Source organism: Balaenoptera physalus, assembly GCF_965194825.1.
Source record: "Balaenoptera physalus genome assembly, chromosome: 4".
Classification (NCBI taxonomy): domain Eukaryota; kingdom Metazoa; phylum Chordata; class Mammalia; order Artiodactyla; family Balaenopteridae; genus Balaenoptera; species Balaenoptera physalus.
Genome location: NC_138891.1, coordinates 11,860,237 through 11,880,208, shown reverse-complemented (window position 1 = coordinate 11,880,208; position 19,972 = coordinate 11,860,237). Strand labels below are relative to the sequence as shown.

The window sequence follows — 19,972 nt, the reverse complement described above, 5'->3', positions numbered from 1 at the left end:
GTTGTGGCAGATGGGCTTAGTTGCTCCGTGGCATGTGGGATCTTCCCGGACCAGGGCTCGAACCCGTGTCCCCTGCATTGGCAGGCGGATTCTTAACCACTACACCACCAGGGAAGTCCTAGACTGTAGGTTTCTTGAGGGCAGAGTCTGTTTATGCTTTGCTTTTCCACCCTACACTTCTCTCCACTTGGCTGGACACCAGTAAATATTGACTAGTAGGCTATAAAAAACATTTCTTTTTTGCACTCCAGTGTGGTGGCAGGGTCACAGTGTTATTTAAAAGTATTCGTGAGTGTTTCTTGCAGGATGGGAAAAAATGGAAATGGCTGTAGGCTGACTACCTCTACCAAGACATGAATCCCTAAGAGCGGAGACCTTGTCTGAGTAACGTTCTGGCCTGTTTCCCTCAGCTGTCCAGGGCAACAATGAAGTATCCATGTGGGACATGGAGACGGGCGACAGAAGGTTCACGCTCTGGGCCAGTGGTGCACCACCACTGTCTGAGTTACAGGTTTGCTCCAGTTTTTATTATAAAGGCCAACATAATCTCCCACATCCCAAGCACTTTCAGGCATTTTGCCAAACATGATATTTGTTGGGCTTTGGGGTTATGTTTTAAATTTGGGTTTTTACTAAGTATTAGGTGGGCATTGCTACCGTGTGCTTTCCAGTTCCCGCTTACTGGTGTCTGCTTCTGTGGGTGTTTTGGTTGCCAGCTCCATAAGGTTTCTGATGTCTCTTTGGAACCCCAGTAAGATATGGGTTAATTATGGGAAAAGCACAGATTAAAGCTTAGATCATTAAAAAAATGGAACATGACCCCTCATACACACTTTTTTAAGGGTGCTTTGTTGGGGCAGAAGGTAGGAAAGATTTTTTTTCTCCTTTAGTTGGGGTCCTTCTCATCCCAAATAGAGAATTTTAGGAAGCTGAACAGGCTTTGCTTCTTCATTCAGGATGATATACAGCAAATGCATTTTAATTTCCCAAAGAAAGAAGATCTGAGACATACATGATCTGTTTCTAGTCTCTTCAGTTAACCACAGACAGCTGACTTGTCTCTAGAAACGGCTACATCCTTTATGGGCTACACTGGTGTCTGTTATTTGACTCTTTATTTCTTTATTTCCTTTAAGCCTTCTCCTCACAGTGTCCACGGTCTCTACTGTAGTCCTGCAGATGGGAACCCCATCCTGCTAACAGCTGGCTCAGACATGAAAATAAGGTACAGTAAAGACACTTCATATTCAACGCTTGAAAGGAGAAAGGTAATAAAATGTGGATGGATACTGCGGTTACCACTAGGTGTTGTTTATTATAGATACCAGCAATAGTGTGACGTTTAACATCATCTACTTCTTGCAGGGACAGCTGTTAATTCTTCATTTGTAACTAATTTTAGGCTCTTCTAGAAGATTGTCTTTTCCTAATGCAGAAGAGAACAAGCTAGCATTGATGAGTGTCAGCCAGTAATCATTAGTCCCTCCCCATCTCCTTTGAGATTATCACCAGTTGTTTCCTTTACCCCAGGTTTTGGGACCTGGCTTACCCAGAGAGGTCCTATGTCATTGCAGGAAGCACTAGTTCTTCATCTGTGTCCTACTACAGGAAAATCATTGAAGGCACCGAAGTCGTCCAGGTATAAGCAGTCTTTCTTTCTTTCAACTTTTGTAGGAACAAAAATGGCTTTCATAAATATCATGTTGATTCAAATAAATGGCATGGCCAAGAGTGGCACTATTTCTTTGAATTTAAAAAATATGTTTTATTTTGTCTTGACTTTTCTGTATTTTTTAAATTAACTTTTATTAAAGTAGAATGAACATAGAAAGTGCATGTGTAAGTACACTGCTCAAAATAAGCACTTTAAACACTTGCCAAGTCCTTAAAACAACTTTATAAGGAAGTGCCTTTATTATTTTCCTTCTGCAAATGAGAAAGTTAAGCACAGCGAAATTGAACACGTCTAAGGTCACCCAGCTAGTAAGCAGCAGCGCTGGGATTCACACCTGGCTGGTGGGGCTCAAGAGCTTGTGTTCTTGAGTCAGGCAGAAGCTGCAGAGGAGATGACGTACTTGCCAGTGCTGGGCCGGGTACGTGCTCAGTAAATGAGGGGCTTCCTTTGTCACAAGTAACAGTGAGCTTCAGAAGGGCTGGAGTGTCTGACAGGTGTTTATATCCACATCCTGGTTGTCTCTGCCTCTCTGTTCTTTCCCTTTGTTCTTTGATGTTGACAGAGGTAATATGCACAGATTATTGGCCTATTTGTAAGTTTTCCGTATTTGTAAGTGGCTACTTGTGGAGTCCAGTGACCGGAAACCTAGAACATCACTTTGAACTCTCTCTGCTCAGTGTCTTTGTGAAAGTGTGACTCCTTCACGGGAGGGCTAGCCTAAAAAAGAACAGTATTCCTCAGAAGCAGGAGGACAGACAGGCAGTAGAATGTGCTACAGCCTTTAACTTCTGGCTTTCTCCTCGACTTTTAACCACCAAACAGGAAATTCAGAATAAGCAGAAGGTGGGACCGAGTGATGACGCCCCTCGGAAGGGCCCAGAGTCTCTGCCTGTGGGTCACCACGACATCATCACAGATGTCGCCACGTTCCAGACAACACAGGGCTTCATCGTGACTGCTTCTAGAGATGGGATTGTTAAGGTTTGGAAATGAAAACTGGGTGATTTGTATAATTTGTAAAAATATATAAATATACTATAACTCAAGAGAAAAAGTATTTTTAGAGAACAGAGTGAACACAGATTCATTTGCTTAGTTTTCAGAATCATGTCTTTTTCATGATTAAACAAATCCCATGCAAGGTGGTTAAGGAAGTTGCTGGCATACTTGTGTATATCTCAGCTGGAATTAGCCAGACAATAGTATCTGGGACTTTCTTATTGTATATATCACAGAGGTGAGGAATTTAAAATGCTAAGACTTAGGTGATCTCAGTTTACTTTGTATTAAAAAAGATGACTGAAAGTTGGTTGTAAGCTATTATAATGTAAACACATTTTTTTTGCTATTAAAAATGCTATTCAAACCGCCAATAAACTGTATTCAAGCATCTTAAGGGGTTTTTGTTTGCTTTTGTTGGTGTTTTTAACAGTAAACATTAGCAGAAGAATAACCTCTCCAGCAGCACGTGTTCTGAAGACATGGACCCGGTGTTGTAGGGACTCAGTGAAAGAACTAGGCCTTATGTCCAGGTCTCTGGATTCTCAGTATCATGCTTCCTGCTCTAGCCCATCTATCTTTCTTCCAGTTTCAGAGCTGGCCTTATTAGATGTTTAACCCTGTAGACTTGATCTCCTGTGTGTCAGCTCCAGAGTGGTGTGTCTCTTCTTGGTCATCATTACTGTTTTTTGTAGGCTCTACTATAAATTCTGAAACTTGGCCCATCAGTTTGCTTTTATCCAGTGTATATTATTTATTAAATGCATGAAAAGAGAAAAATAAAAAGATTAAGCTGTTAAAAACATGCCCCAAATTTATATTTTTAAAAGACCAAAATTTGGTCTTTCCCACTAAAATAAACCCTTCAGAATTATCGATTATTGTTCACACAGGAACTTCTCCATCCACATTTAATTGTCATCCACTTGCAGAAGGGTTTATGGTGTTCAAAATATTTTAGTTTGAAATTAGCTACAGGAGTCTGTAAAACAAAGAAGTTGAACAGATAATCTTGAGTCTAGGGAAAATACTTGTTTAAGAAATACTCCAAAAATTTAATTTGTATAATTATATAACTTAGTATGGGACATGACAGTTGCAGTGCATAGGATTCAACACACTTAGTGTTTAGACAAGTAAACAATAAAACTATCAGAAAACCCCATCATTCAGAGAGGTCCAGGTCAGGAGTGATGGGCTCTGATGGGCCGGGGAGCTCAGTGGATCCATAGAATATGCAAATTTGACATTGGCGTTGTCACGTTGTAGTGCCTCTGTTTCCCTTAATGTGTGCTAAGACCATATTTATAGAGGTTCTAGCCACTAGGTCAGATTTAGAGTCTGCAGAGGTTGGGGGAAGTTTTTTGAGACATAGACTTGTTCTGAAAATGGGCCCCAAGCCTGGAGCCATTAGATAAGCCACAGACTGATAAACGTGGGGAATGCTGAGGGAAGAGATGGAGTATGCTTATGGAGCTGTAATCCTTTTCCCCGCTGTCTTCCTACCACTCATTCTCCCCACTTAAAAAATCCCCCCCCCCCAACTTTATAAAGGTCATTTTGTTGAATTGTTACTGAGTATTACAATCTGACGCCACATTGAGTTTGCATTTCTTTTTTGACTTCCAGGGGTTTTCTTTAACACATTTGATTCATAGTTCAGTGCAGAGATAATAGAAGAAATTGTCCTTTATAGTCAGTTAATTTATAATTCTATATCAAGAACATCACTGCTTATTTGTGTGATTCTTGGTTTAAATAGGGTTTTGTTTAATTTACACTCAGTTTGTGGTACTTTCCCCTTTAAGAGAAAGAGGTAAATCATGGAAAATGCTAATATTAGGGATTAATATTTTTAAAAGGAACTTAATATTTACACTATGCTTCAGACCCCTCACCTACTAATGATTAAAAAGATGACCCAAAATGCTAAAATAATCTCAATCACCAAGGAAATATTTGTTTGGTGTACTTTACTTACCAATGCCAAAAAGATAGACAAATAACATTTTAAAGGTATTTCCAACAATAAACAGAAGAAAGGAATTTTTGCTTAATCCAAAGTTAACCAGAAAAATCCCTTTTATTAAAATACCTCTTAAATATTGCTCATCAATTTCCTGTACTTGAAACAAATTTTTCCTGAACTCCTAAGCACCATTTAGGATACATGAAGAAAGCTGATGTGCTTTATTCTTCTGTGTTACCTGAGTATGGATACAACCTTTTAACTCCTTGCTCTTTGGAGACATTGGGAGCTATTTCTGTGGAGTTGCCTGGGTAAGGATGGCAGAAGTGATTTGTAAAAACACTGCAGATGGCTCTTCTTTCCCAGGTTTTATGAAGAGAGGTGTAGAAAAGGAAGTCCGATGATACCTGCTGGTCTTTGGTGTCCGTAACCCTGTGCCCCATGCATCCGTGCAGGGCCTCCCTCCCTTCCTGGAGAGTATGGCCGTCTGTGCAGCCAGGCCACTACCACCAACTGTGGAGCCAGCTCTTAAAATTTGACATTATGTCTAAATTAAGTATTGCTACTTTGGTGTCTAGTTGTTGAAAACATTAGCCCTATCCTAAGATTAAAAATCAGTTACGTGGTCTGGATGGGAGTGAGGAGAAAGAGCCACCAGAGATGCACTTTGAAGACCTTTCCTGGTTTCACTCTGATCTCGTTTTGCATCTCTGGCGCCCCCGCCCCCCCACCAATAAGGATTTGTAGATTAAGACATGGACACCTTTATCTTTTCCAAACTCGGTGTGCACTTAAGCTTTTTAGAGCTCTGCCCGTCCTCTTTGGTGCTGCTCACTATTTACTAAAGAGCTACCTGATGGGTAACTCAGAGCTTCACCCACGACATGTGTGTCTTTACTATTCTTGTCTAAAGAATATATGGATTAGTAATAATAATAATAATAATAATGGGAAAGAAAGAATAAAAGTCTATCGAAATGGCCAGGCAGGAGGCTCTACATAATTTATGTTCTGGGGAAATATGAGTTTCTCAGTGAGTTAAGGAGGATTTGGAGCTGGGAAAAATTACCTTCTGTTTCTCACCTGTCCAAGCAAACAAACAACTGCACAAGGTGAAGGAAAGCTTCCCGCACAAGCCCATTGGCGATCCAGTCAGTCCAGACAGAGACTGGGGTGTGTTGAAATGGAATCGTCGAGGAAGGTCAAATTTTCAAAGTTACGACATACAAACGGCATCAATTTCTAGGGTTAATGTTGGGATCTCCCGAAACATTAACCTTTGGTTAAATAGATGAGCATTAATCAGTCCTAAGCTGAGAAAGAAGGCTTGGTTTATAGAAAGTGGACTGGACAGAGACCTACAATTTAAAACTCATGAGTGTTGGCACATGTATATACACGTATACACGTTATAACATTTAGCTTCAAATTACATCTCCATTAGATTTTTCAAAAGACTCCTTTTATTCTTCCATCTTTTAATGATAACAGTTCTTGAACATACCTCGGAATTATCAGGGATTATCAGGAATGGTCAAATAAATGGACAAGATATATCTTAATACCAGAGAGTGCAAGGGGTCAAGTTCTCTGATGACCCACCACCTGTGGCCTGTTCTGCCCTCCAAAGCGGACCTCGGATGCAGACAGAAGTCCAAGTAAAAGTCATCCAACGTTGTGTTCATGAATTTAGTTATTTAAGCCCAGAGTCTTACCATGCTTCCTGAGGTTAAACTCTTCGAGCACTTCTTTATCATGTTGTTTGGGAGCCGTTTTTATCACCCCTTTCTCACTTTTATGGGATGTGTTTCTCATAAAATTTTGAACAGTATCATCTCTGCTGCCTCTTGCTATTCTTGACAGATATTTTTTATGTTGAAAGAATTTTGCCTTCTGTAATACATCTTCTTTGAGGGTAGCTTTATGTGGTCCAGGAAGAAAGCTATACAATGAAAGAAGAGAAACCCCATAGAAGATAAATACCATTTCAACTGTAACAGATTCTATGTTAAACCATCTTCCTAAATAATTATGCACCCATTCCTTGTTGCATCCTTCCTTCAGGGTAAGTTTATTGAGATGATTCAGTTGGGGATTTACACTGAACAGGTATATTAGAAGCTGACAAATAAGATATCTTGTCAAAGTATGCAAAAGTATAATTTTAACAGCAAAGTTTCTTCTTCATGGAGTATATTCCACTCAGAAATTCATATGGTTGGCTCCTGTTTATTCAGATGTTGATTCAAATGGTAGCTCCTTAGAGACCACCAGATGTATAGTTTTCCCTGTCCCAGTCACGCAGCACAACACGCTCTTATTTTTTTCCTAACACTTATCACTATCTGATTTTTATTTACTTGTAAACTTTGTGATTTGTTCCCCACTCTTCCACCATCCCAGACAAAGTGTCATGAGACCATGTCTTGTCACCATAGTAACCCCAGGAACCTAGTGGAGTGCTTAGCACATGGTAGTTATAAGTATTTGTCTAGTGAAAGCATGAATGAATGCCCCTTCTTCCCTCCCTTCCTCCCATCCATCCATCCATCCATCCATCCATCCATCCATCCAAATGTTCATGCTTTATGGAAGGCACTGTGTTAGGTACAGTGGGGGACGCAGAAATAGCGCCCAGTTTGGCAGGCACACAAGGCGTTTGGTTGGGAGTCAAGAGTAACCCAACAATAAAGGGGAGCTGGGGTCAGACTCTGGGAGGCCTTGAATGCCAGACTGACGACAGGGCATCAGAAGCCAAGTGCTGACCAGAAGTCCTAGCCTGTCCAATCAAACTTTCTGTGCTGATGGAAATGTCCTATGATCTGCACTGGCCAGTATGGCAGTCACTGGTCACATGTGGCTATCGAGCACTTGAAATGTGGTTAGTGTGACCAAGAAGCTGAATTTTTAGTTTCATTTAGCTGAAAGCTAGTGGCTACTGTAGTGGACAGCACGGAAAAGGAGCCATTTCAGACCTCATCTCACAGGGAGGCAGTGGAAAGAGCCTTGGGTCCTGGAACATTCTTACATTCTAGGTCCTCTAGTTACTAGCTGAGCAGCTCTGAGCGGATCACTTAACTAGAGGGAACCTTGTTTCTTCGGGTGTAAAATGAGGACGAAAACCACCCATGTTGTTGTGAGCGACAATCGAAGTCCCATGGTGTCTGCTGGTTAGAGATGAGGAGACTGAGTGTGAGGCTGCAGGAGAGGCAGAGCTGAGGCTATAATCAACTCTTCTGATAGAGTCCCGTGTGACTTCCACTCAACTAGGTTTTTATCCAGGACACTATGGAGACCTATCAAGATATTTGGGATAAGAAAGTGAAATGATAAATGTCATGCTGTCAGAAGCACCTGGATATGGGTGCAGAACCACAGGAGGGTAGGTGGCCTGGGGCAGAAGTTAAGAAGCTATGTGGTGCCTGGCACATGAGCTCTTCATAAAATTTTTAGAATAAGTGAGAGCCTGGTGGCATAAGAGAAACTAACTGAATTGTGGTCACGGGAAGAGTCATGAGAACTCCAAAATGTTGAGACCAGGAGGACAGTGGCAACATTCACCATATTCACCATGATCCATTCCTTTGCATTTGGATTTTTCTGCTTTATCCAGCTATAAATCTGATCTGTCTCACAAAAACATCACTATTTGGAAAATGAGTAAGTAGAGGATGTAAAAAGAATTTAAAGTTATTTTGCTTTCCCCTTTCTCTGTCTTTGTCTCTCTCTCACAAACACTCACTGCATAGTCTTCTTTCGTCTATAATGAGAGCTGAGGGTAAGGGAGACATCAGACCAACCGAGAAGCCTACCATTCGCGTCACACAGACCCTGAGGCCTCCACACCTTATATACTGTATGTCTGGGCTTGTGTCAGTGCTACCAGGGATGTACTACATTGATCAACAAACTCCTCCCCATTACCAAGAACAGTGGCCACGGCTAAATTCCAGTGCAAATACAATTTCCTTACACCTTCCCCCATTTTGCTCTTCTCTATATTTTCTTGTTAATTTCCAGACTAAATATTACGAACTCAAATCCTCCAAAGTTGTAACTGTCTGTATGCACAAACTACAGCCCCACAGATCGTGAGGGGACATTCTTTCAGGTCTGGAACATACTGTTTCCATGGCTTGAGTTTATCTTGTCTATACTGGTCTCTCCCCTCCACCCTCATTCTCTTTCCCTTTGCATTGGATCCTTTTTATAGTAAATTTAGTTATCTTTGTTGTCTTCCTCCCTCTTTGTTAAGAAAAAGTTGTTAAATTGGTAATTGCTTCTATAGCATTGCATTGCTATTTTTTCCCCTCAAATATTTTATTCTTTTTTTTTTTTTTTAACATTCAGTTCTTTTGGGAATTATTTATTTATTTATTTTTGGCTGTGTTGGGTCTTCGCTTCTGTGCGAGGGCTTCCTCCAGCTGCGTCAAGTGGGGGCCACTCCTCATCGCGGTGTGCGGGCCTCTCACCATCTCGGCCTCTCTTGTTGCGGAGCACAGGCTCCAGACCCGCAGGCTCAACAACTGTGGCTCACGGGCCTAGCTGCTCCACGGCATGTGGGATCTTCCCAGACCAGGGCACGAACCCGTGTCCCCTGCATTGTCAGGCAAATTCTCAACCACTGTGCCACCAGGGAAGCCCAAATATTTTTATTCTTAAAAGGGTTGAACATGATAAACACCACATCTCTGAATTCCACCTTTTCCACTGTGTCATACGTGGAGTTGGTATTGGAGAAGCATTTGATAAGAATCATTTGATTACTCTGGGAATCATACAGACTTTCTGCTTTTCTTTCTCCCATTCTATATTGTTCAGATACTTCTTTGCTGATGGGTAACTTCGACAATACGTAATCAAGATAAAGAAACAGGAGTGAAATACCGTCCATTCATTTTGCAACGTGTGCCCAGCACCAGTAAAGCTTCTAGAAAGAAAGATGTGGCAACTCGGTAAAATGTGGTGGGTGGAACTAATTGTAGATTTCAATCCTCTGTGATCACAGATTCCTTCAACCATGCAGATAACCAGGTGTCAGCCCAGCTGCATTTATTTGTTGACTGGATACACTGGAGTGGAAAATGCAGGCAAGATTACTTTTATTTCGAGAATTCTTTTTAACTTAATACACATTTTTGTGTGTCTAGAAAACACACTTTGGAAAGCAGAATTATAACAGATGTGTATTCATATGGCACTGGCGACTGTGTCCATTTTTACAATTCAGTTGTTCCGGTTCTGGCCTGTCATCGCTTTCAAGTCTGGCACGAGTGCTTGCCTGCCTGGATGAATAGGCAGGTGGCTTTCAGTCTTTCACTGTCTCTGAGTGGATCTAAGTGCTTACACAGAGGCCGCCCTGCAATCTCTCCTTCGTGGGCATCTGTCTCTTGCTTGTGGTTTGGTTCAGTGTCTTTTACCAGAGAAGAACAAGCTTTTACCTGTATTTCTCAGAATCTGACAGCAGAATGATCTAATTCTCACGTGGCAAGTCATCCTGTGTCCAGGCCTCTTGCCTCCAGGTGTTCTCATCTCCCTCAATCCTGTGCACCCCTTCTGTTGAAGAGCTCAGGCAGGCAGTTTCAGAAGCAGCCGTGTGCTTGTTACCTTTTATTATAGTCTTTGGTTACTTAGAGAAGGCCTGGGGAGTCCCAGCCTAACACAGGGTCAGGGAGTCACTGATGGCAGTGTGGATTTCATGTCTCAATTCCTTATGCCCCAGCATTTCCTGACATTTCACCATTCCAGGTATGTGGGAGAATCTGAGCCTCCAGTGTATCTTAGGGCAATGTGCAGAAGCGGGAAGAAACACAGGGTGGGAATGGTTCCCAGAAACGTCTTTAATTTGTATAGGCTGGCTCCCGCACCTGCCCTTGCAATTATCTATAATATGTGGAGCCCGATCCACATGCAAATACGAAGCCCCTTGCCACACTGCCAGACACCTGCAGCAGGGGGAGCCCTGCTCCTCCTGGACTGACCGCACAGGCCTGTTTAGACCTGACTTCAGAAGCATTTGCTGCTGGACAGTTCCCCTGCTTCCCAGCAGGTGAGAGGTGAGAGGCTTCTTGGAGCTTCTGGAGCTGGGGCTTCCGGGCCGGGGGTGGGGTGGGGGGGGAGGGCCTTGGGCCCCATCGCCACACAGGAATGCACACACTGCACGGTAGGAGAAGCCACACTGTCAGAGGCACCTGTCTAAGTGTGATTCTCAGGGGTTGGGGCACTCTGATTTCAGTCAGATGTGGGGCACGTATGCGTGTGTTAGCATGATTTACGCTGAAACAAACAACCACCAAAAATCCCCACTCTCTTAACTGCTTGATTTCAATGATTTTTAATTAAAAAATAAGTAATATTCATACATGCAAAGGCTATGATATATATGTATATTATTATTTTAAAATAACTTTTGCCTTTGTTGCTGATAAATTTTTTTTAATTAAGATATTTTAAAAAGTAAATTCTACTCTTATTCCATTCTTTGGGTATATTCTATTTTTTTCTATAACATCGCTTTAAAATATATATATTTTTTAAATTAAAAAGCAGATTTTACATCTTTTAAAAAAATTGAAGTATAGTTAATTTACAATGTTGTGTTAATTTCTGTTTTTTTAACTGTATTTTTTATTGAAGTATTTTAAAAATTTTAGTATATATATATATTTTTTTATAAAGTTAGCATTCACCTTTTTTTAAAAATTTAATTTAATTTAATTTTATTTATGGCTGTGTTGGGTCTTCGTTTCTGTGCGAGGGCTTTCTCTAGTTGTGGCAAGCGGGGGCCACTCTTCATCACGGTGCACGGGCCTCTCACCGTCGCGGCCTCTTCTGTCGCAGAGCACAGGCTCAGCAACTGTGGCTCACGGGCTCAGCTGCTCTGCGGCACGTGGGATCCTCCCAGACCAGGGCTCGAACCCGTGTCCCCTGCATTGGCAGACAGATTCTCAACCACTGCGCCACCAGGGAAGCCCTAGTATATATTTTTTTCTATTACACCTTAAGAGCAATGTTTAGCTCATTAGCTTTCAGAGTTTAAAAAAATTTCCCTAACGTACTATGGAAAACACTATGGAGGTTCCTCAAAAAATTAAAAATAGAACTGCCATATGATCCAGCAATTCCACTTCTGGGTGTTTGCCTGAAGAAAATAAAAACACTAATTTGAAAAGATACATGCACCCCTATGTTCCTTGCAGAAAAATTCATAATAACCAAGATATGGAAGCAAACTATGTATCCATCGACAGATGAATGGATAAAGAAGATGTGGTGTATATAGACACAATGGAATACTACTCAGCCACAAAAAAGAATGAAATAATGCCATTTATAATATGGATGGACCTACAGGGTATTATGCTAAGTGAAATATGTCAGACAAACACCATATGATTTCACTTATATGTGGAATCAAAAAAAACAAACAAAACCCACAGAAACAGATTCCTTGATACCGAGAACAAACTGGTGGTTGCTAGAGAGGAAGGGGAGGGAGGATGGGCGAAACAGGTGAAGGGGATTAAGAGGCACACACTTCCAGTTATAAAATAAATAAGTCACAGGGATGAAATATACAGAATAGGGAATATAGTCAGTAACAGTGTAACAATTTTAAATGGGGACAGATGGTAACTAGACTTATGGTGATCATCTAATAATGTATATAAATGTTGACTCACTATGTTGTACACTTGAAACTAATATAACATTGTATGCCAATTTAAAAAACTTCCCTAACATAAGAAATAAAACTATAAACTTTCCTAAAATATGAATTCTGAAGCATCCCACAAGTTTTGGCACGTAATATTTTGATTATTATACAGTTCTAAGTAGCTTTAAGTTGTCACCATGATTTTTGTCTTATTAGTTATTTAGAAATGTGATTTTGATTAAAAAATATATGGGCTTAAAAATATTGTTTATTAATTTCTAACTTAATTGCACTGTGATCAATTTGGACTGTATGAAACCAGTTCTTAGAGATTTGTTGACACTTGCTTTATAAGTTAAAAACTGCACAATGAACACCTGTACACCCTCCACGCTGATGCAACAGTTGTTAATGTTCCGTGTGTTCAGAATGTCTCATTCTTCTGTGCAGGATTCTATACGAGTCTATTAAATCAAGCTTGTTACTTATGATTAAATCTTTATATCTTTAATTTTTGTCTGCTTGACCTAACAGTATTCAAACTGATGTAGCGAAATCTCCAACTCTGATGATATTTTAATGCCAATTTCTCCCTTTTCAATTTCCATATTGTATATTTCAAAATTATTTTACAACCCTCTTATAAATTTAGAATTGTTGTATCTTCTTTGTGAATTAAACACTTATCATCATGTACTGACCCTCTTTATCTCTACAAAATAGTTTTGTTTAAGAGCATATTTTATAGGACTCACTTCACTTAGAAACTAATACAACATTGTAAATCAACTATACTTCAATAAAATAAAATGTTTTTAAGTATATTTTATCTGATATTAATATAGCTTTTCCAGTTTTCTTTTTAAAATATTTGCCTGTTATACTTTTTCCCATGATTTTACCTTCAACTTTTCCATGTCCTCCTTTTGTAGCTGTGTCTCTTGAAAACAGTTATACCTGGATTTTATTTTGTTTTCTTAAATCTGTCACTCTCTAACTGGAACTGGCATGTTTAGTCGTACATTTTTGTTATAATTACTGATATATAGAAGTGGATTGGATTCTGCTGTCTTACTTTGTGCCTACTACTTGTCCTTTTTTTCCTTTCTTGCTTTTTTATTTAAAAAATATTATGTTGTTGTTTGTTTTTATTCCATTTTCCCTCACTACATTTTGTGTAGTTAGCTACTTTTTATTTTTTTTCATGTGTGCCCCCCAAAATTTTAATGTATTTTTTTTTAAACATCTTTATTAGAGTATAATTGCTTTACAATGGTGTGTTAGTTTCTGCTTTATAACAAAGTGAATCAGTTATACATATACATATATCCCCATATCTCTTCCCTCTTGCGTCTCCCTCCCACCTTCCCTAACCCACCCCTCTGGGTGATCACAAAGCACCGAGCTGATCTCCCTGTGCTATGCGGCTGCTTCCCACTAGCTATCTATTTCACATTTGGTAGTATATATATGTCCATGACACTCTGTCACTTCGTCCCATCTTACCCTTCCCTCTCCCCGTGTCCTCAAGTCCATTCTCTATGTCTGCGTCTTTAATCCTGTCCTGCCCCTAGGTTCTTCAGAACCGTTTTTTTTTTTTTTTTTAGATTCCATATATATGTATTAGTGTACGGTATTTGTTTTTCTCTTTCTGACTTACTTCACTCTGTGTGACAGACTCTAGGTCCATCCACCTCACTACAAATAACTTAATTTCGTTTCTTTTTATGGCTGAGTAATATTCCATTGTATATATGTGCCACATGTTCTTTATCCATTCATCTGTCGATAGACACTTAGGTTGCTTCCATGTCCTGGCTATTGTAAATAGAGCTGCAATGAACATTATGGTACATGACTCTTTTTGAATTATGGTTTTCTCAGGGTATATGCCCATTAGTGGGATTGCTAGGTCGTATGGTAGTTCTATTTTTAGTTTTTTGAGGAACCTCCATACTGTTCTCCATAGTGGCTGTATCAATTTACATTCCCACCAACAGTGCAAGAGGGTTCCCTTTTCTCCACACCCTCTCCAGCATTTATTGTTTGTAGATTTTTTGATGATGGCCATTCTGTTTGGTGTGAGATGACACCTCATTGTAGTTTTGATTTGCATTTCTCTAAAGATTAGTGATGTTGAGCATCCTTTCATGTGTTTGCTGGCAATCTGTGTATCTTCTTTGGAGAAATGTCTATTTAGGTCTTCTGTCCATTTTTGGATTGGGTTTTTTGTTTTTCTGATATTGAGCTGCATGAGCTGCTTGTAAATTTTGGAGATTAGTCCTTTGTCAGTTGCTTCATTTGCAAATGTTTTCTCCCATTCTGAGGGTTGTCTTTTCACCTTGTTTATGTTTTTCTTTGCTGTGCAAAAGCTTTTAAGTTTCATTAGGTCCCATCTGTTTATTTTTGTTTTTATTTCAGTTTCTCTAGGAGGTGGGTCAAAAAGGATCTTGCTGTGATTTATGTCATAGTGTGTTCTACCTATGTTTTTCTCTAAGAGTTTTAGAGTGTCTGGCCTTGCATTTAGGTCTTTAATCCATTTTGAGTTTATTTTTGTTATGGTGTTAGGGAGTGTTCGAATTTCATTCTTTTACATGTAGCTGTCCAGTTTTCCCAGCACCACTTATTGAAGAAGCTGTCTTTTCTCCATTGTATATTCTTGCCTCCTTTATCAAAGATAAGGTGACCATATGTGCGTGGGTTTACCTCTGTGCTTTTTATCCTGTTCCATTGATCTATATTTATGTTTTTGTGCCAATACCATGCTATCTTGATTACTTTAGCTCTGTAGTATAGTCTGAAGTCTGGGAGCCTGATTCTTCCAGCTCCGGTTTTCTTTCTCAAGATTGCTTTTTCTATTTGGGGTCTTTTGTGTTTCCATACAAATTGTGAAATTTTTTGTTCTAGTTCTGTGGAAAATGCCAGTGGTAGTTTGATAGGGATTGCATTGAATCTGTAGGTTGCTCGGGGTAGTATAGTCATTTTCACAATGTTGATTCTTCCAATCCAAGAACATGGTATATCTCTCCATTTGTTGTATCATCTTTAATTTCTTTCATCAGTGTCTTATATTTTCCTGCATACAGGTCTTTTGTCTCCCTAGGTAGGTTTACTCCTAGGTATTTTATTCTTTTTATTGCAATAGTAAATGGGAGTGTTTCCTTAATTTCTCTTTCAGATTTTTCATCATTACTGTATAGGAATGCAAGAGATTTCTGTGCGTTAATTTTGTAGCCTGCTGTTTTACCAAATTCATTGATTAGCTCTAGTAGTTTTCTGGTGGCATCTTTAGGATTCTCTATGTATAGTATCATGTCATCTGCAAACAGTGACAGCTTTACTTCTTCTTTTCCAATTTTGATTCCTTTTGTTTCTTTTTCTTCTCTGATTACTGTGGCTAAAACTTCCAAAACTATGTTGAATAATAGTGGTAAGAGTGGGCAACCTTCTCTTATTCCTGATCTTAGAGGAATTGGTTTCAGTTTTTCACCATTGAGAAAGATGTTGGCTGTGGGTTTGTCATATATGGCCTTTATTATGTTGAGGTAGGTTCCCTCTATACCTGCTTTCTGGAGAGTTTTTATCATAGATGGGTGTTGAATTTTGTCAAAAGCTTTTTCTGCATCTATTGAGATGGTCATATGGTTTTGCACCTTCAATTTGTTAATATGGTGTATCACATTGATTGATTTGCATATATTGAAGAATTCTTTCATTCCTGGGATAAACCCCACTGGATCATGGTGTATGACCCTTTTAATACGCTGTTGGATTCTGTTTGCTAGTATTTTGTTGAGGATTTTTGCATCTATGTTCATCAGTGATATCGGCCTGTAGTTTTCTTTCTTTGTGGCTTCTTGGTCTGGTTTTGGTATCAGGGTGATGGTGGCATCCTAGAATGAGTTTGGGAGAATTCCCCCCTCTGCTATATTTTGGAAGAATTTGATAAGGATAGGTGTTAGCTCTTCTCTAAATGTTTGATAGAATTCGCCTGTGAAGCCATCTGGTCCTGGGTTTTGTTTGTTGGAAGATTTTTAATCACAGTTTTAATTTCAGTGCTTGTGATTGGTCTGTTGATATTTTCTATTTCTTCCTGGTTCAGTCCCGGAAGGTTGTGCTTTTCTAAGAATTTGTCCATTTCTTCCAAATTGTCCATTTTATTGGCAAATAGTTGCTTGTAGTAATCTCTCATGATCCTTTGTATTTCTGCAGTGTCAGTTGTTGCTTCTCCCTTTTCATTTCTAATTCTATTGGTTTGAGTCTTCTCCTTTTTTTTCTTTTTTTGATGAGTCTGGCTAATGGTTTATCAATTTTGTTTATCTTCTTAAAGAACCAGCTTTTAGTTTTATTGATCTTTGCTATAGGTTTCTGCATTTCTTTTTTATTTATTTCTGATCTGATGTTTATGATTTCTTTCCTTCTGCTAACTTTGGGGTTTGTTTTTGTCCTTCTTTCTCTAATTGCTTTAGGTGTAAGGTTATGTTCTTTATTTGAGATTTTTCTTGTTTCTTGAGGTAGGCTTGTATTGCTATAAACTTCCCTCTTAGAACTGCTTTTGCTGCATCCCATAGGTTTTGGGTTGCCGTGTTTTCATTGTCATTTGTTTCTAGGTATTTTTTGATTTCCTCTTTGATTTCTTCAGTGATCTCTTGGTTATTTAGTAGTGTACTGTTTAGCCTCCATGTGTTTATATTTTTTACAGATTTTTTCCTGTAACTGATATCTAGTCTCATAGCACTGTGGTCAGAAAAGATACTTGAAAGGATTTCAATTTTCTTAAATTTACCAAGGCTTGATTTGTGACCCAAGATATGATCTATCCTGGGGAATGTTCCATGAGTACTTGAGAGGAAAGTGTATTCTGTTGTTTTTGGTGGAATGTCTTATAAATGTCAATTAAGTCCATCTTGTTTAATGTATCATTTAAAGCTTGTGTTTCCTTATTTATTTTCATTTTGGATGATCTGTCCATTGGTGAAAGTGGGGTGTTAAAGTCCCCTAGTATGATTGTGTTACTGTCGATTTCCCCTTTTATGGCTGTTCGCATTTGCCTTATGTGTTGAGGTGCCCTTATGTCAGGTGCATAAATATTTACAATTGTTATATCTTCTTCTTGGATTGATCCCTTGATCATTATGTAGTGTCCTTCTTTGTCTCTTGTAATAGTCTTTATTTTAAAGTCTATTTTTTCTCATATGAGAATTGCCACTCCAGCTTTCTTTTGATTTCCATTTTCATGAATATCTTTTCCATCCCCTCACTTTCAGTCTGTATGTGTCCCTAGGTCTGAAGTGTGTCTCTTGCAGACAGCATGTATACAGGTCTTGTTTTTGTATCCATTCAGCCAGTCTATGTCTTTTGGTTAAATCATTTAATCCATTTACATTTAAGGTAGTTATCGATATGTATGTTCTTAATGTATTTTTAAAAGAGTCTTCAGTAGCCTAACCACCAGCCCAAACAACACAAATTCCTAGAACACTTTAATTCCATTCACTTCCCCATGACATATTATTGCCCCTTTTTTCAGTGCTGTTTTTTTTCCCTTTAAAGCTCAAGGCTTCGTTTTTTAATAACAAAAGATAATTTTATTGTTCAATGTCTTTTCTCATGTATAAATAATTAATATTTATTAATACTTACATTTATAGTCTTAGTACAACTTGTTTTTTCTGTTAAAGCCACCAATGGCCAAATGTTTTATTTTCATAGCTTTGTTAACAAGTACAGCTTTTTGGTAACCCCACAAATTTGATGTTACTATTATTTAAAAGTACAACACTTATTTAGATTTACCTAAATATTGACAATTTTTTAATCATCTACTATTCTTGCATCACAGCCTTCCTTCTGTGGTCTTTATTTTCCTTAATGCACATACTTTTTTTTTTTTTTTAATCCTGAGCCCCCTGCATTAGGAGCACAGAGTCTTTTTAAAAATTAATTAATTAATTAATTAATTAGGCTGCCTTGGGTCTTAGTTGCAGCATGAGGGACCTTCGTTGTGGTGCATGGGCTTCTCTCTAGTTGTGGTGCACAGGCTCCAGAGCGTGTGGGCTCAGTAGTTGTGGTGTGTGGGCTTAGTTGTCCTGGGGCACGGGATCTTAGTTCCCCTACCAGGGATCTAACCCATGTCCTCTGCATTGGAAGGCAATTCTTAACCACTGGACCACCAGGGAAGTCCCTGAAGTACATACTTTAGAAGTTCCTTTAGCAAAGGTCTTTTTGTGATGAACTATTGTTTTTGTCTTTCTAAATTGCCTTTGTTTCACCATTTTTATTTTTTATAAATTTATTTATTTATTTTTGGCTGCATTGGGTCTTTGTTGCTGCACACAGGCTTTCTTTAGTTGTGGTGAGCTGGGGCTACTCTTCGTTGTGGTGTGCAGGCTTCTCATTGCGGTGGCTTCTCTTATTGTGGAGCATGGGCTCTAGGTGCGAGGGCTTCAGTAGTTGTGGTGCATGGGCTCAGTAGCGGCGTGTGGGCTTAGTTGCTCCATGGCATGTGGGATCTTCCTGGACCAGGGCTCGAACCTGTGTCCCCTGCATTGGTAGGCAGATTCTTAACCACTGTACCACCAGGGAAACCCCCATTATTTTTGAAAGACAGTTTTGCTAAGTTGGCAAAATTTTATTCCCACTATTTAAAATGTTCTCAATAGTTTTGTGGTTTCTACTACTGCTACTGATTATTCAGCTGCCAGCCTAATTATAGTTTCTCTGCAGATGTCCTACTCTTTATTTCTGGCTGCTTTTAAGTTTTCTTCATCCTGGTGTTCTGCATTCCCCTACACCATTCCAACTGCTGTTTCTTTCTATTTATCCTGACTGTTATACCTTGTCTTTTCTTCATCTTTTAATTCATGTCTCTCATAAGTTCTTGAAAATGATCTTACCTTTATGTCTTTGAATACTGTCTCTCATTTGTTATTTCTATTTCATCTTTCTAGAATTCCACTTAGCTATAGGTTAGATCTTTCCAATCTGTTCTGTCTCTAAACTTCTTATATTTATTTATCTTCTTTGCATTCTGAGTAATTTCTTCAGCTTTATTTTTCCAGTTCATTATGTTTCTCTTCAGATGTGTCTGTTGATCTGTTTAATCCATCCACTGAGTTTTACAAGTTATCTTTTTACTTTGAAAATTGTCAAATTCACAGAATATTATAAAGATCAGAGAACCATGAATAAATACTGGTATATCTTTCATCTAGATCAGTGGTCCCCAACTTTTCACCAGGGACTGGTTTCATGGAAGACAATTTTTCCATGGACAGGGGGTGTGGGGAAATGGTTCAGGTGGTAACGTGAGCGATGGGGAGCAGCAGATGAAGCTTTGCTGGCTCTCCCGCTGCTCACCTCCTGCTGTGCAGCCCTGTTCCTAACAGGTACTGGTCCTTGGCCCAGGGGTGAGGGACCCCTGATCTAGATGGTTCTCCACCCGTTACCATCTCACTACTCTGTGTGAGTGTACACATATATACATATATATATCTATATACACACATATATATGCATACACACACACTTTACTTCCTTTTAGGAAACCATCTGAAAGTAGGTTGCAGCCACCATGCATGTTACTCTTTTTTTTTTTTTTGTGGGTTTATTCAGGCACATTCCACTCTAATTTTTTTTGTTGTTGTTTTGTTTTTTTTTTGTTTTGTTTTGT

General features: G+C 39.1%; 2 protein-coding genes across 8 annotated transcripts in view; one reads left to right on the top strand and one right to left on the bottom strand.

Moving 5' to 3' along the window:
- PIK3R4 (phosphoinositide-3-kinase regulatory subunit 4) overlaps window positions 1–3,071 on the top strand; it is an 81,884-nt gene extending 78,813 nt beyond the window's left edge. For 3 of the 7 annotated variants that reach the window (XM_082459210.1, XM_082459207.1, XM_082459209.1), the window contains 4 exons: window positions 411–511; window positions 1,137–1,225; window positions 1,531–1,639; window positions 2,498–2,813. In XM_082459210.1, coding sequence (XP_082315336.1) covers window positions 411–511; window positions 1,137–1,225; window positions 1,531–1,639; window positions 2,498–2,668 — 470 coding nt within the window. In that variant the 3' untranslated portion in view covers window positions 2,669–2,813. Of the gene's footprint in view, window positions 1–410; window positions 512–1,136; window positions 1,269–1,530; window positions 1,640–2,497 lie in introns of all 7 variants that reach the window. The other 4 variants (XM_082459211.1, XM_082459206.1, XR_014262826.1 and 1 more) reach the window with 3 other exon arrangements.
- Window positions 3,072–3,174: 103 nt separating this feature from the next.
- Window positions 3,175–19,972, bottom strand: part of COL6A6 (collagen type VI alpha 6 chain) — a 171,656-nt gene continuing 154,858 nt past the window's right edge. The window contains exon 36 of the mRNA XM_082459201.1: window positions 3,175–6,585. Within this exon, the coding sequence (XP_082315327.1) occupies window positions 6,333–6,585 (253 nt within the window). The 3' untranslated portion in view covers window positions 3,175–6,332. The remainder of the gene's footprint in view (window positions 6,586–19,972) is intronic.